Below are 16,248 nucleotides of genomic sequence, written 5' to 3'. Positions count from 1 at the left end.
AAATAAGGAGCAGTATACATACTTTTAAGTTCTAGGTAACTAAGCAGTTAGATACCATTTATTAATCGATAAGTAAACTCATCTCCTCATTCTTTCATTAATCAATGTGATTGCCCAAAAAAGTCGCAAAAACAGAGATAATTCAGTGCATGGTTTGTTATCTGCAAACAATACGACAACCTTTAACGCAGAACATCGTATAAGATTTTACGTTTATATATACAGAAGTCACCTCAAGTCACTGACCATTCCGCGACAAAATGTTCAGATTAACGTATGTCTGCCTTTGTTTAGTCGCTCTGAGTGATGGAATAAAATGTTTTGGCAATCCTTGGATGTTGCCCACTTTTAGACAGAACTTAAGGCTATTAAAAAAGGAATACAATCAGAGGCAAGATCGTCAGCATTTTCTCCTAGATTTACTACTCCAAGTACACAAACCTTTGCTTCATGAACAACTCATTGCAATGGGAAATGAACTCAACGAGGATCCGAAAGAATATAAAGAAGTAAGTGCGTAGAGAAGAAGTAACAATATATTTAATTATATGGTTTCTTACAGGGCACCTGGAGATATATAAAAGACTTTCATCAGCGTATTCAACAAAATCAAGTGCCACGCCCTTTTGTCATACTTAATCAGCTGGATGATGAAATGCCCCAGAACCTGTTGGGAATCTATCGTTTTTTGACCATGGCCAAGGATTGGTCTTCCTTTCAGCGAAACGCCTGCTATGCCAGGATACACTTTCATCCTTTGCTTTTCGTAAATGCCCTGCAGATGGCATTAAGTGACAGAGAGGAAACCAAAGATTTGCAAATGCCAGCCATGTATGAGGTACTACCACAGCTCTATTTCGAGAAGGAGGTGATCCTGGCGGCCCAGGAAATCGCCTGGCATCAGTTGACTCCCATCAGGATGGTCACGCCGAAACGAAGATGGAAGGATATCCTTTTGGGACATTTCAATCCCAGTCAACCTTGGACCCAAGAGGAACCCTTGCCTACGGATCCCCTGATCATTGATAATGAAAGGCAGTTGGCTCACCTAAGTCTGGACTTGGAACTTAACTTACACTGGAGCAATCTGATAAATCGCCTGGTTATAGCTATAGAAGAAGGAAAGGAGCGGATAAATGAGCCTATTATCATAGATGGCGATCGCTTGATGGCTTTTCGAGGATCCTTCGACGAAGACAACTATATAAATAATTTGGCAACGGGACCACATGACTCGCAATATTTTCTACACAACCTACATCAATTTGTGGCTGTCTTGACTATGGAAGATTTGGCAACAGGAGAGAAATCCTTGGATCTGATAGATCCACCCCTAGTGACAACCGGTGGCGTTCCTTATAAAGGTACCTCCTTAAATACCAAAGCTGTTAAACGCATCTTAGACTTGACCATAGAAGACCTGAAAATCCAAATTGACTTGGCTGTGAAACATAATAACCACTCTATGGGTAATTTATCCATAGCGGGACTAATAATAGCTACCAACTACCTTTATATTTGTCGCCAATTAAGTCTAGCTGTTAATGGACAATATATAAATCAACCGAACATGTTGGGCTTGTCGACGGCTAACCTTAGAGATCCCATCTATCGATCGATGCTTTTTCGCTTAAATGAAATTTTAAAGAGTTATAAACATCTGGATTTATCTAAAGTTGAAGAAGGAATGGTGTCCCCAAAAATAGTTAATATTAATGTGAGTCGCCTGGTGACTTATGAGGAAAAAGTTGACATAGATCTCATAAACTTAATTGACCAGCAACTGCTGCAGTCGCATCGAAATAATTTACAATTCCTGCGTCGCCATCTTGTAGCCAGGCAACGTCGTCTTAATCACGATCCATTTAGTATTAGTTTGGATATAATAGCTCCAGATGATATGACTCTTCAAACAAGGATGTTTTTAACCCTACCAAAACAATTGGGAACACGTTTACACCTGGACAGCTTTAAATGTTCTCTAAAAAAGGGAATACATCATTTTGAACGCCTGTTTCCATCAGCCAATACTGGACCCACTCTAAGCGAACTCTATGAGGCCGATTTCCCATTAACAGATGTGACAAGTTCCAGCCGGTTTCCCCCACATCTTTTATTGCCAAGGGGGACCAGAGATGGCCTCAAACTTCAATTACTTGTGGAACTCACTGCTTGGACTGGCTCGGAGCTGGAGTTTGATGGGGTGTCTGTCCCTGTCCTGGCCGAAACTCTGAAGGATGTGATAATCTTTCATCGCCAGGCCTGAAACTATTATGCGATTATACATGCTAAGTGCTTAAACTTCTTAATTGCTCATAGGAACGCACGATTATGAAGGAGAGGGTTCCATATCAATATAGTTTTCCAAGCACGCACGAATTCCTGATTATATACTCGTATGGTAATACGAATAAAATGATAACTAATCGCAGAAGAGTTAAAGCACTTATATATGTATATGTTCCTTCAAATTTTATAAAAAATAAAACTATTGCTTTTATATTATGTATTTATTTATTTAATTATTTTATTTAAGTTAAATAAAGAATATCTATTTAACCTTCCTACTTGATCATTTCTAATTAAGGCATACACAAACGCACAAGAATTTTAGTATCCTTTTTGTTGAAAATCAAATAAATGACTGACAAAATGATATACCAAGTAGAATGGGGATTTCACCGCCCCCAAAACAGAAACTTGAAAACGAAGGAAAACGGTTTATTATACGAATGCGATGACAACAAAAAGGCATAATAGTAAAATTAAATGTGTCTATTATGCCAGGCCAATACAATGCACACATAAAACCACACTCAAACCCAGCACAACCAAGTCCCATACAATCATAAATACACTGTGAAAAATATTTATGAAACTGCAATAAACCCAACACTGTTCTATTATCTAATTAATTACCTACTAAAACATTTGATTTATAGTTTTAATGTTTGAAGCCAGATTGATAAAGTGTTTTTCTGTTAGTCACCATTTTGACTAACAGAAAAACACTTTATCAATCTGGCTTCAAACATTAAAACTATAAATCAAATGTTTTAGTAGGTAATTAATTAGATAATAGAACAGTGTTGGGGTTTTAAGGCAGAGCTTAAGTTGAATAAATTTGTTTTTTAATTTTTTAATTAAAAAATTGGTAAAAGAAGTATATAGTTATTTCTTTCCGTGCAGGCGATGGGTACATTTGGCAGGCAAGAAACGTTTAAGGAAGGATGTCTTGCTTAGGCGGGTGCGAAGTGTTTGAAGTGGTGGAGGATGTGGATGTGGATGGGGATGTGGATGTGGATGGGGATGTGGCTGGTTTGTCACTGGCACATTCGCATAAAAACAAATGCACACAATACGACCACCAACAATCCCATTCAATTCCCCTAACAAAAAGCAGAGAAAAGCGAGACAGGAATCGTCATCAAGGAGCAGTCCTCATCCGTGGGTCCAGGCCGGGAAATGGAGTCCTGGGCGTGTTTGTTTCTAGATAAGCGCCATAATATGCACGTATTTTACGGCAACTTACACACAGCCCCGCCCACCAAATCACACCACCCAACTGAACGCCCATTCCGCGACGAAATTTTCTAAGAATGCGCAAATTTAAATGCGAATTGTTTTCACTTTGTTGCCAGCGACGCTTTGCCTAATTGACTTTGTGTGTGAGTGCTAGACTTCGTTTTTATCCACAGCCCCCAAAAAATATAATAAACGATAAAAAATGAACTGAATAGACGACAATCAGCATTCGCTTTTCTTGGCCTTTCTTTTCATTCTGTTTGCGCCTAATTTGCGTGTGGTTTATCAGAAGACGAAAAAACTGAAAGCCTCTTTCCCCACCAAAATCCCCACAATTAAAAAAGAAAAAGCGAAAAGTTGTTTCACACTTTAGGGCTTATTAATTTCGCAATTGTTAGGAACAAATTGAGTTTGGGATTTCGGGATGAGGCTTAGCTGGAATGCTTTTGGAATTCCGCTGACCCAACAGAGTAGGGCCATAAAAATGTATTTAAAATAATAAAAACCATGGAAATCCTTTAATTCCCTTAATCTATTTCAAGTTTACTGAAGTGTTATTAATTTTAAAATATTACAACTTTCAAGATATTATATTGGTAATTTTAAAAAATACCTTTGGACAAAAATAATGGTTTGAAAACGGAATATTTTAATCTTTATTAAACTTTATTTTTTCTTGCCTGTTCTTGATTTAGTTTTTCCTCTGGTATTTTTTCCGCTTTCTCTGCCGTAAAATCTCGGTTGTGATAAGTGAAAGTCAAGCTTAAAGGCCATTTCCATTCTTGTGGCATTCCTCGGGTATTGTATTTCATTTCCGTTTTCATTATTATTTGTGGCCGTCCGACTTTGACTCCAATTCCGATTCCCAGTGGCTGTTCACGCCCCCATTCTGTTGTTGTTGTCTCCGCTGCCCCTTTTTTTTTTATTATCGCACCAGTCTTGGCCTTCTTTTCTTGGCTTTTTGTGGGGGCGGACGAGGAGGAGCACAAGAACAACGTCGACGACGATGGCAACTTCCTGCTATCGTGCTAATTTCCGTTTCTTTATCTTGACACAATGGTGCGCATTAAAAGCACGTTGGGGGAGGGGGTTTTGTCCGGGGCAGGACGAACTTCACAACTAAGGGCGGTTTATGTCGAAGGGAGCTGAGGACATCCCCCAAAATCAGCTGCAGCTATGACCGCTGCGCTTTTATTTCCGCCCCGTTCTAAGTGGGGATGTACTTGGCCAAGAATATGGCGATATGATGTATTGACGTTAAGGGAACTGCAGTTTGGCCATAAATACTTGACTAAAAATCCACTTTGATAAGGTTTAAAAATATTTTATTCCATATTTGTAGTATTTTTAGTTATATTGGTACATTTTAGAGAATATTAGTAACAATGCTATATAATAAAAAATGTATTTTCTTCCAATTTTAGATCATCTTAGTTTTGAAACCGGAATCCCGAATCGCAAAGCTACTTGTCTAGAATTTTAAGATGTGTTTTGATTACTTATATAGTCTCTTGATGGTACTATCATTCTTATTATGTATAACTACCAAACAACACTAAATTAAATATCTAAATATTTGTCCAGCAGATTGGTCATCTTAAGAAAATATAAATAAGTTCTCTATAGGATTACTCGTTCCAGTAAAATTCTCATCTTACCCCTACCTTTCTTCAAACATTTTTGTGTAGCCATATTAGCCGCCATTCTTGTTTTGGCTTTGTCAACACAGCATTGAAACCCCAAATGAAGGAGCCATTTGAATTGGACTGATAGTCCCCATTTTTGGGGTGGCTTTAGGAGGCCTTGAGCTCTCTCCCCTCCCCCCATTCCCTTTCTCTTTCCCCCTGATTTGCTGTCCCACTCTTCAGCCAGAAATTTGCATTCAGCAACATGAAGAAAATATTGATAAATGCCCGCCATTAAACGCGATTAACAATTTGAATTATGTGGCAAAGCCAAATTTTATTGCCAACACAAGCAGCCACAACAAAAATTCTATGGCCAAACAAATGGCATCATTATTAAAATATGTATAAATGTGTGTGTGCCTACACCGACCATAATTTCCATAGATTATTTAAGCGCGAAGTATAGACGCGTATTTAAAACAACATTTTGGTCGACATTTTTTTTTTATTATTTAGGTAGGCACGTTCAGAATTTGTGAATGCAATTGCGCGAAAGCGAAAATGATTGGCAATTGTTTGGGTTACCATTCAGTTCCACTTTTTGGGCAACAAAAGCCTTTGGTGACTTAATGCAATTTTAGTCTAAACAGTTGCCATCAAAATTTTCAATGAATTGCATCAATTGCCGGTCCATTGTTGGTGGTCCCTCAATACGATTATTTTTTTTTTTTGTATATCCTCCCACCGCCCTCTGTTTGCAATCGAGTGGGCGTGGCACACTGCACACACGACCCAATAGAGTGGGCGGTTGGGCGGTGAAGGGCGGTTTGGGTAATAAAATAATTGCAGCGCACGTGTCAAAAATATTCAAAAAGGCTTAAGAGGGATTGTCCTGGGGTGTTGGTATTCTGGTGGAGGGATTTCCTGGTCCTGCAGTGCAGCATGAAGCGCTTTTTCCTTGGTGGACCCATCATATTTGTATTATTCCTTTTCCCTTTTTTTTGTTGTGTTGTGTCCAACTGATTGCATAAATTGTTGTGGAATTTTATCAAGTTGATGGAAGAAGTCTTTTTATAAAGGGTGAGTGGGCGGACGGCAATGCGGTTAGACTGTGAGACTTTTGTTTTCGGTGGGAACTGGACTTCTTGGTATAGGAAGTGTATTATATCAGTCCTTTCGTTGCTTTTAAACAAAAAAACAAGATATGATTGTTTTTGACATTTAATTTTTAAACTTAACTTATCTTATTAATTTAAATTTAATTTTAAATTGTGTATAATCGCATTATTTTTAAAAATATAAAAAAGTGTGTGTCTTAATCCCAAAATATTTTTTTGAAAATGTTTTCATAACACTGAAAATTTGGAACTACGCAATACTAAATCAAGAAAATTATTTAAATTTATTTTTTTTAAGTCTACAGACCAAGCCATAAACCGCAGCCTTTATTAGTTAGTTAATATTTTCTTAGATAATCTTAAAAAATTTTAGAAATGGTTTTTGATGCCCCATTACAACTTTTAAAGATAGAATTCAAAAAAAGCATTTTACTAATCTCTAATATTTAGTAATTGGCTCAAGGACCGATTCTTAAATAAATTAAAAAAAAAATTTTACTAATCCTTATTTCTGGAAAATATGTAAAAGAGTATAGAGTTTTCGTGGTAAGTTAAAAAAAAACCAGATAGTGGCTTTTTTGTGTGCGTGTCGACGGCTTGGAATTTGTTTTGATTTGCAACAAATTTGCTTTGGCATTGTGAGTTTTTCTCTGTCTCTGGGCAGAGCGTTTTATTGCTTTTCACTGTCGCCTCTGGGTTCTCCGTAGATCGTGGGTGGTGAGATATAGGGGATAAAGCCGAGCGGATTGGCTGGGGTGGGAAGTCCTCGGGCCGGGTATTGTTTACATTGTTGTGGTGTGAATAGCAAATAAGCCGCAACCAATTCCAGCAAATCCCATTTTTATAGCATACTTTGACGCTTCTCTTTACCCTTAACACTAACCACATAGAGATCCAAAATCCCCCCAACCCATAAATACATTCTAATTGCAGCCCACATAGCCAACGCAGCATAAATTGTATTTCCACATTTTCACACCTCATTAGTTGGCAAAATCACAAAACCCATCTGTGGCTCTGGAAAAGGTACACGTAAATTGTAAAAAATAAAAATTAAATAGAAATTCTGGGTAAAATGCATTTACCGCTGCAATCTGTGGCCACAAAATCAATTTGCGTTTAAAATACATCCAACCGATAAGGAAAATGGAAAAGTGCGGCAATATAAATTAAATGGCTTTCGTGTCTGTGGCTGCGAATTGATTGATTTTGCTGTGACAGCAACAGTAATTGAAAATATTTGTTGTTAACTATTAGTTTGTCATTGGAATGTGTCAAGTCAAAGGGGGTAGAGCTCTCCCCCAAATCATCATCCGCACCTGTGTCCGCATCCCTTCCGGTTCTCTTAATCTCTTCATCATCTCACAGGATCCGGATCTTCCTGTTATGCTAAGATGGTACTTTTTTCTGGGATACGACTTTTAAATACCGTAGCTATAATATAAGTTGTATATAATAATGAAATGGCTTTTATAGCATATAATATAGCATATTCAATATTATACTAATATTAAATGGCATTTTGAATATGTTAAATAGACCTTAGGGTTCTAATGACTATCATATATTGGGACGATAAGGTTATTTTATTATATATTTTAATGTTATATTTTTGTAAGAACTAATGGTCATGGTAGTATCTAGTCCCATCCTTAATACCCTAAATTCCTGTGGGTATTAAAATGTCCTGCTCGTCTCAATGTAAACATTTTTTTAATCCCACTCGAAGGAAAGCCTCCAGTAAGAACTCCTTCCCTCCTGCGCTTATCAAGCGATGCGCCAAAGCGTGTCAGTTAAGATGGAATATAGTGGGTGGTTAGGGGGGCTTTGAAGCGTTGAGATGGGTGTCTTTCAATCACACAAAAGCCAGAGAAGAGAAAAAATCCTTTTGACAATGCAATGCATGAATGTATTTTCTTTACGCCGGTTCCTCGTTTTTTTTCTACCTTCATTTTAATTCACAAACAAATTGAATAGACTAGAGAGAGCGAGAAGAATACGAGGCGATTGCCACGTAGCCATAGATCTCACCTATACAGTATGGCCGTTTATATTCAGAATACATTTTTCAGAAGCAATTGGTCTATTATCAGTGGCGTAGGCAGGGTTATTTTAAAAGGGAATGTCTTGAGAAAATGTATATTTATATTTCAGTAATAATAGTTGTTTTACTACCTACTTAATGTTTCCAATTTTAATATGATATAGGGGTGATTAATATAAGCACTCCTTAAAAAGTAGGCCGTAAAAAATATGTGTGCCTAATGTACTCTGGAAAATAATTTCAAAAAACTTACAATTTATGATTGTTGGATTTAGTTTAGCTCCATAGAACCCCCTTGGGCGCCTCTGATCCCACCACGCCCCCTTCCACGCCCTGCTCCATTAGCCTTTGTGTATGTTTAGGTTGTCGCGCGTATATCACATTTCCGTTTGTTAGCAATTTTTTGTCGTGTACATCTCTGCATGAATAGCGAAAAGTTTTCTGCTCAACTTGATAGCCTCCCAACCAGAGGCAGCGTGTAAAAATGTTTATTGTATATTTTTGAATGCCTTTCGTGGGAGTGGGAAGGAAGGGTTTTGGCCCAAGTTGATTTGGAAACAGCTCACGCCTCCACCCTTCCGTCCAATATTTTCCACACGTCTACCCAGGAAAGGTGGCCAAAGCAAAAAGGCTCGAATTGATTTGGCCCACATCTAGTCGGTTGGTGTTCTTAATAATTTGTATATGCTACAAAGGTTGGGGGTGGTCACTTGCTATATTGATGTCTTTTTAATTTGCTATCTTTGATTTATTTCCCATTGGTTAAACATACACTTATGATTAATCAAGCTATTTTTGTTAAATATAAATGATTCCATTACTTTTGGTTAACCTTAAACTAAATTTAATGTATTTACTTTTTTGAACCTTTTTATTTGTACAAATGTTCTTGTTTCTATAAAAGTTGAATAAATATGCCTCCGTTTGAAAGTAACTTCTCGGTAAAAATCTTTGAAAAGAATTTATCAGTAAATGACGGAAAACCCTTCACTTTTCCATTCTTCAAAACTACCAAAAAGAGTCCAGTTAATTTCTCTCACCACTCAAGCGAATTTTTGCAGATTGTAGCAGGTCCCCCATTGCCTTTCTCCACTAGAAAGCTCAACTAACTGCGAAATTGTTTGGCAACCACAAAAAGAACTGACGGAGAAAGGACCATCAGAGAACACGGCACAGATAAGACCGCCAACTTGTTTGCTTAATAAATAAACTTTATATTCATAACTGAAAAAGTTTCGCCAGATGCCTCCCGCCATTTCCCTTGGCGAAACAAACGTGGCCGCTAATTTGCGTGCCAAAAACTTTTGCCGCTGAATAGTATGCTATGAAATTTCGCCAAATTCAGGAGGAGTTCGTAGGCGCGGCAAAACTACGCGACGGCATTTCCGTTGCCAGAGCGCCAAGGCAGAACATAAATTATATGAGCATTTCCGCATCAAGAGCACTCAGCAAAAACACAGAAATTTAGGTAATATTATAAGGAAGATATGAAATATTTTTCAAAGTAGGTTTTAAAAACATACTATCGAGTTCTGACAACTTCGTTTTTTTTTATTTTTGAAACTTTTTGTGGTTTTAAGTATTTGTAAATTGTTTTTTTGGGGACTTCCATAGAAAAAAATGTATAATATTGCTAGACAGATGTTTTACTTTGCTAAATATAAGACCACTTCAAAAATTATTTTCAAAAATATTTCAGATCCGGTATAAATAAAATCTTTTGCAATAAATCTTAGCAAAAACTGAAACGAGGTCTATATACTTCTCTTATATTTATGAAACTTAGGTACTTATATATGAAGTTATATTTTTTTTGTCTTTTCTAATATCTAAACCTTTCAAGATTTCGTCGCTTTAAAAATTATGTAAGTACTATAATAATAACACTTTGGTAAAATCTATAAGATATATTTTTGTAGTGTCCTATTCTGGCTTTTCTCAAGACGCTATCTTCGCCGCAGCAAGGGGCGCTTGCTAATCACAAAAGTTTTCGGTTTTAAGCCACCTTCAGTTCTGACCCGGGAGATGAAGGAAAAAGGGGGAAAGGGGCCGATAAACTTACGGGTTAAATACCCTTTGGCCCCACACAGCCTCAGTCTGATTAACAAGACATAATTACTTTCGCATTAAGCGGCTGCCTAATAGCTCGTGTAATTCCCCAACTGCCAGAAACCTCTAATCAGCTCATCAGACACAACAAACTAAAGAAAACAACATTTTAAATTTCAAATTACAAAATACAAAAAAGGCGCAGCAACAACGGTGGCAGCAAAATGAAATGAAATGTACGGCAAAACCACTCGAAGATAATGAAAGTGCATTGAGGCGGGAAAAGTCGGGAAAACAGTATCAGGTCGAGTGCGAACATTTTTCCATTATGCAACGTGCCACATTCTTTGGCATTCGACGAGGTAGACCAGGAAAACAAAAAAAAGTGATGAACTTAAAAATATCCTTCTCTAGTTCAAGTTTTTAAAATCAACACTATGAAAATTAAACACTGTGAAGATGACCCTTATAAAATGTAAATGATAACTCATAATGAAAATACGAGTTATTATTAGTATTTATTTTTTTATTTTTATCATCTGGGCATCTTTCGAATATTTTTATTGGAAAAATCCTTTATAAGCGCTACCCTTAAAATCCAATAATTTATTTATGGTTTTTTGTTTCTTTTATATTATTATATATATTATATATATTATACATAATTTCAATTAGTTAATGACAGAAATTACATCACAATAACAAGTCTTTTTCTGGAACCCTTATATTATAAATACTAAAAATAATACCAAAAATGGAATCTTAAAAAAAAAATGTAATATAAATGTAAAATCTTGTCGAAATATTGTAATACTTTGGATTACTTAGCATATATTTTGATGTTACCCCTATAAAAAACAAATCCCACAGGGTATTACCTCAGGTGTGAGAGAAAGGCAACCTGGAAAAATGCAACGTTTAACCGCCTGAGGTGAAATGTCTGCCGTTCCTTGGTTGGTCGACCTCCAACCTGCCCTCCATTCCCCAGGACCCTCTTCTATATCCCGTTCTGATGAGAAAAAGCTTCTATAGCCGACACATATATAGAGGGTTAAAAGCCAGAGCCTTTTGGACCCGAGCCAGCCAGTGACAACGTGAGCTCGACAACGGAAAGTGTGATTATATTTTCATTTTCAATTTTTTACGGCCAATTAATTTGACAATTGACGCTTCGCTGGGCGTCTGCGCCATGGCAGATATATATCTGGGGATCTGTGTATATATCCCCGGCGTTGTTGCAAATTGAGTTGTGTGGCAAGAATAAGAAAAGTCTATTATAGTCCCAGGATGGGTTGCCTGCCAGCTATTTGGTCGCTGCATTGTCTGGCCATCCTTGTTCTGTGGGCGGCCATTGTTTGGGGGCGTGGCTGCTATCTTTAATCCCTACCAGCTCCTGCCCCCCTTTTTTCCATACCCCGCCATTCCCCGATGGACATGCAATTTGCATTGAAATTGTTTTTCGAAATTAGAAAAGCCAGTCAGGTGAAACCGAGAGGGTGGGCATGATGAGGTGTGATAAAACGATAAAACCATCTTGTGGGGGAAAATCGAGAAAAGTGACAATTTCAATAAGGACCAAATTGGAGTTTTTGGGAGGGCCATTAATGATGAAAGGTAGTACCTTTATGCCTAAAATGTTTCCGTTGAGGTACCAAACTTGCTCAAGAAATAAATCCACACAATACATGAACATTCCGTAATAAGCTGCTCGACAATATAATGAAAATTTCTTTAAAGAGAATCCTAATACCTCAGGTATACTAAAATTCAATAAAAACATAGGTATTTAATGCTTGTTTGCATTTCTTGCAAAGATTTTAATTACAAATATAGATAAATGGATTACAAAGAGTATTTAACATTTGGCTATTGTAAATTGCTTTAGGTTCGATAGACTTAAACTAGGGTTCGTAAAGGGTTTTCCAGATGGGTCCATGGCAAAGCGGATGGTCTGACGTTCGGTTGAAACATCCTGGTTGGGGAATTAGTTCTCCTGGACGATGGTCACATCCTGGAGCAGGACATTGGGCAGCTGCAAGAGCTCCTGCTCGTTGCGAATGGGGCGGTCAAGGGGGAAGCCCAAGGGGCGGATGTCCTGCAGGGAGGCGGATCCAATGCCAATGCTGATGGAAGGAACGATCTCCTGCACCTCCTGTTCCACCAGAGGAGAGACGACCACCAGGAGTTGCATGGGCAGACCCTGGGGCCTTCCACGGGGAAGCAGCAAGTGCTGGGGGAAGCGTCCGTTCTCGCCAACCAACTCTTGGATGCCGCCCATAACCAGCTGCTGTTGACCCTTCAATTGTGTCATCACCTGGCGGTAGATCTCTCCCAGGGGCGTCACATCGTTCTTGGTCCAGGGGATATCGATGGACCTCAGCTGGACCCGGTTGCGTCCATTCTCCAGCTGCACATTGATGGCATCCAGGAGGACAAAGTCACGGCGGCGCTGCTCCAAAGAAACACCCTGCCTGCCCTGTTGATCTTCGCCGGGTCCAAGGAAGACGCGAACTATGGCATCCCGATCCTCATCCGATGTAATCTCCAGGTCAATGGTGAAGTCCTTGTTGTTGAGGCGTCGCTGGCGTCCCACAATCTCTTGGTGGACTCCCTGAATCTGCTGGCGTCCCAAAATCCCTTGCTGGACTCCCTGAATCTGCTGCTGCTGCTGCTCCACCAAGTTGCTAAGATCCAGATCGTTCTCCTCAATACGAGTGCGCAGCTTGTCCACGCGGACATCGTTGATGGTAACACCGCGCATCTGCAGCTGCTCCTGGCGGTAGGCTCCAAGGATCTGCTCCCGCTGCTGGTCCACGATCTTCACAATCCGGCGGAGAGTGTACTGCACGACGGGATTACTGAGACGGATGCCCAGGCCGGTACGATCGATCTGCTGGCCACTGTACTTGTTGTCCTGGACCACCTGACGGATGATGTTGATGATGCCCACCTGGCCAAGGCGACCGAGCAGGACGTCGGCAATCAGGGTCTCCACCTGGCGCTGATCCTCCACTTGGCCACGCAGCGAGTTGACATTAACCTGGTTCACCACCTGAGCAATAACCTGCTGGAGTTGCTGCTCAATCTGGCCAATCTGTCCAAGGATCTCACGGTTGCGCTGGGAATCGATGCGGATTTGGTTCAGGCGGAGGTTGTATCTCTGAGTTTGTGTCAGGCGGGGGTTGTTGAGCAACTGCTGCTGCTGCTGCTGAGTCTGGTCGATCGTCTCACCCTGGGAGATGCTCTCCTGGTTGAGGCGGGCAACCAGCTGGCGGAGATTGTGCAGGATGATCTCGCCACGACGGCTGTTCTGCTGGCGGAGATTGGTCAGGCTGCGGCGGCTTCGAAGTCCCTGGCGACGCTCCACAACCTCATCATCATCATCATCATCGTTGTCATCATCATCGTCGTCATTGTTGTTTTGCTGCTTCTGCAGACGGTTCCTCTGAAGCATCTCAAGGATCTCTTCGTCGGTCATCTGGGTCAAGCGGTTATCGCTGCGGATGAGCTTCAGAATGTCCTCGTCCTGGATGAGACGATCGCCCATGACACGGCGACCCTCGCCAATGGAGCCGATTCTGCGGGGGGTAATCCTCTGCTGCTGCTGTTGCTGCTGCTGCTCCTGCTGCTGCTCGATGTCCTGGTTTAGGCGACGCCTGTTGATGTGCACCAAGCGGTCATCATCGCGCTCCACGCTCTCCAATTGATCGGCATAGCTTTGACCCTGTTGTTGGACACCCAAGCGACGACCTTGTTTCTGGGTCTGGATCTGGTACTGGTCCTGGTATTGGTCCTGGTCCTGGTCATCCTGGAGTCCCAACATCTGGCGCTGACGCTTCATCTGCCAGTCGTTCATCTGACGCACCTCATCCAGCTGACCCACTCGGCGACCCTCACTAAGGCGACCTCCCAAACCAAAGAATCGCTGGCGACCAGTCTGCTGATACTGCTGCTGATTCTGCTGCTGCTCCTGTTGGATGGCATTCAAGCGGCGGCGGCTCACATGGAGCAGACGGTCACTGTTCACACTCACGGTGGGTAGGTCATTGGTACCGCCAATGCCGAGACCCCCTTGGCTGATGCCACGCTGCAGTTGGACACGACCCATGCGGATATCATCATCATCATCGTCATCGTTGTCGTTGTCCTCATCCCGGCGGAGAAGCTGCTGGAAACGCTGCCTCTGGCTGCCATAGATGTTCTGACCCTGTTCCTGGTTCTGCTGCTCCTGGAGGCGGCGACGGTTCACATGGAGCAGACGTCCAGTGTTCACATCCTGACCCAGCTCCCCCTGCCTGGTGTTCCACTGCGACTGGCCAATCCATTGATCCTCATCATCTTGCTGGCTGTTGATCAATTGGTTACGTCCTTGCACATTGCTGATGCGTTGCTGTTGCTCCTCCTGCGAATCATCCTCCAGCAGGGCCAATTCCTGGATGAGATTCTGGACCAGGTTGGTCAGCTCAATGTCGTCGGTTAGCAGAGAGGTGCCCTCGATCTGTCCCTGGTTCTCGGCACGGATTACCACTCGCTTCTGGCCCACAACATTCAGGCGATTCTGCTGCTGCTGCTGCCTCAGAAGAGCCATCTGCATGTTAATCTGCCGCCAGGGCATGAGGATGTTCATCATGGGATTCATGGTGTTCTGGCGCAGACCCACAATGTCCATGAGCGTGGGACGCTGAGTTTGCTCCTTGAGGACTCCACGAACCTGTTCAATGACCTCCTCATCCAGATAGAGTTCGGGGAGCAGTTCCTGTACGGCGGGCACAATCAGGTTGCGAGTGTCCTCTCGATCACGAATGGCCAGAGCCAAGGCATTGACCAGCAGGACGGGATTGATGTTCCGGCGCAGGTAGACCACATTCCGGCGCAGGGTATCGAAGTCCTGGGCGCGAACCAGCAGGCGGTAAATGCCACGCAGCTGCTGCACATCCTCCAGACGACCCACCGAGTACACCTGGTGCTCGTCCAGGAGGCGACGCTGGCGATCCAGATCGATGACGCGCTGCATCACCACATCGATGCCGCCGCGATACCGCTGGCTGTCCACAATCAGACCCTGGTCCAGTTGGATAAGATCACTCTGCTGCAAAGGCTGTTGGATGTTCTGAACGATGTCCAGGATGAACTTCTGGCGCTGCAGATCCTCCAAGGACATGCGATCTGTTAGGGAGAGTGACAAACTCATAAAGAAATCCTTACTTTTTGGTGTAAACACTTTACCAATACCCTGAACCCCATAGGGATTCACGGTTATCCTTCCAGCAGCCACAAGAGCGGCCGAAAAGGCCATCAACAGCAGGATTCTGTTCATCTTGCTGATCACTTATCACTGATCACTTGATAAACTGGGGGATTGTAGGACTGGAGAACTCTGGAGGATTTAGCTTGCTAAAACACAGACCAGCAGGCAACTGCATTTTTCTTTGAGTTCGCTGCAGCTTTTATACCCTAAAAGTTCCTATCATCCTATAGGATGCATCGCATAGGCCTATCGCTTGACTTTCGATTGGGTTGAATGCCTTTCAGAGAGGGCGAAAATATGTTTATCAGTCTGCTGAAAAGCGCTCACTCATTATGCAGCTAAGAATGTATTCTCATAGATTGTTCCCGAAATCGGTGGGGCCACTTGAGAATCGGACTAAATCGGGCACGTAACTCCGGTTGGTTTCTGTTTGTCAGTCGACCTATCTTAATTGGTTCATTGATCTGCGATTCTGCAAGCCACCACCTGATCTTCTGACTTTTGTTTGCCATATGTGTTTGCTGGCAATTTTGATTGGCATATTTTTAGAACAAACAATGTGTAAGCTGCAGTTGCAATAGGTAGCGAAATTAGAAACTAAATTTTGGTTTATAAAAAAATGAATGGATTTCATCA

The 16,248-nt window shown here is 41.4% G+C and overlaps 2 protein-coding genes across 2 annotated transcripts; one reads left to right on the top strand and one right to left on the bottom strand.

Annotated features, from left to right (window-relative positions):
- Nucleotides 1–245: 245 nt before the first annotated feature.
- LOC108012626 (larval serum protein 1 gamma chain) lies at nucleotides 246–2,454 on the top strand. Its single transcript, XM_017078048.4, has 2 exons — nucleotides 246–509; nucleotides 563–2,454. Exons 1-2 carry the CDS (start codon nucleotides 261–263, stop codon nucleotides 2,264–2,266), a joined length of 1,953 nt encoding a protein of 650 aa, XP_016933537.3. The 5' UTR covers nucleotides 246–260; the 3' UTR covers nucleotides 2,267–2,454.
- Nucleotides 2,455–12,149: 9,695 nt separating this feature from the next.
- Nucleotides 12,150–15,770, bottom strand: Fbp1 (Fat body protein 1). Its single transcript, XM_017079149.3, has 2 exons — nucleotides 15,591–15,770; nucleotides 12,150–15,530 (listed from the first exon to the last, which is right to left on the bottom strand). The coding sequence occupies exons 1-2, from the start codon at nucleotides 15,679–15,681 to the stop codon at nucleotides 12,349–12,351; spliced, it is 3,273 nt and encodes a 1,090-aa protein (XP_016934638.3). The 5' UTR covers nucleotides 15,682–15,770; the 3' UTR covers nucleotides 12,150–12,348.
- Between the last annotated feature and the right edge of the window lie 478 nt (nucleotides 15,771–16,248).

Source organism: Drosophila suzukii, chromosome 3 (assembly GCF_043229965.1).
Source record: "Drosophila suzukii chromosome 3, CBGP_Dsuzu_IsoJpt1.0, whole genome shotgun sequence".
NCBI classification, from domain to species: Eukaryota; Metazoa; Arthropoda; class Insecta; order Diptera; family Drosophilidae; genus Drosophila; species Drosophila suzukii.
Note: the sequence above shows the minus strand (reverse complement) of the source record. Positions and strands in the feature narration are given on the sequence as shown.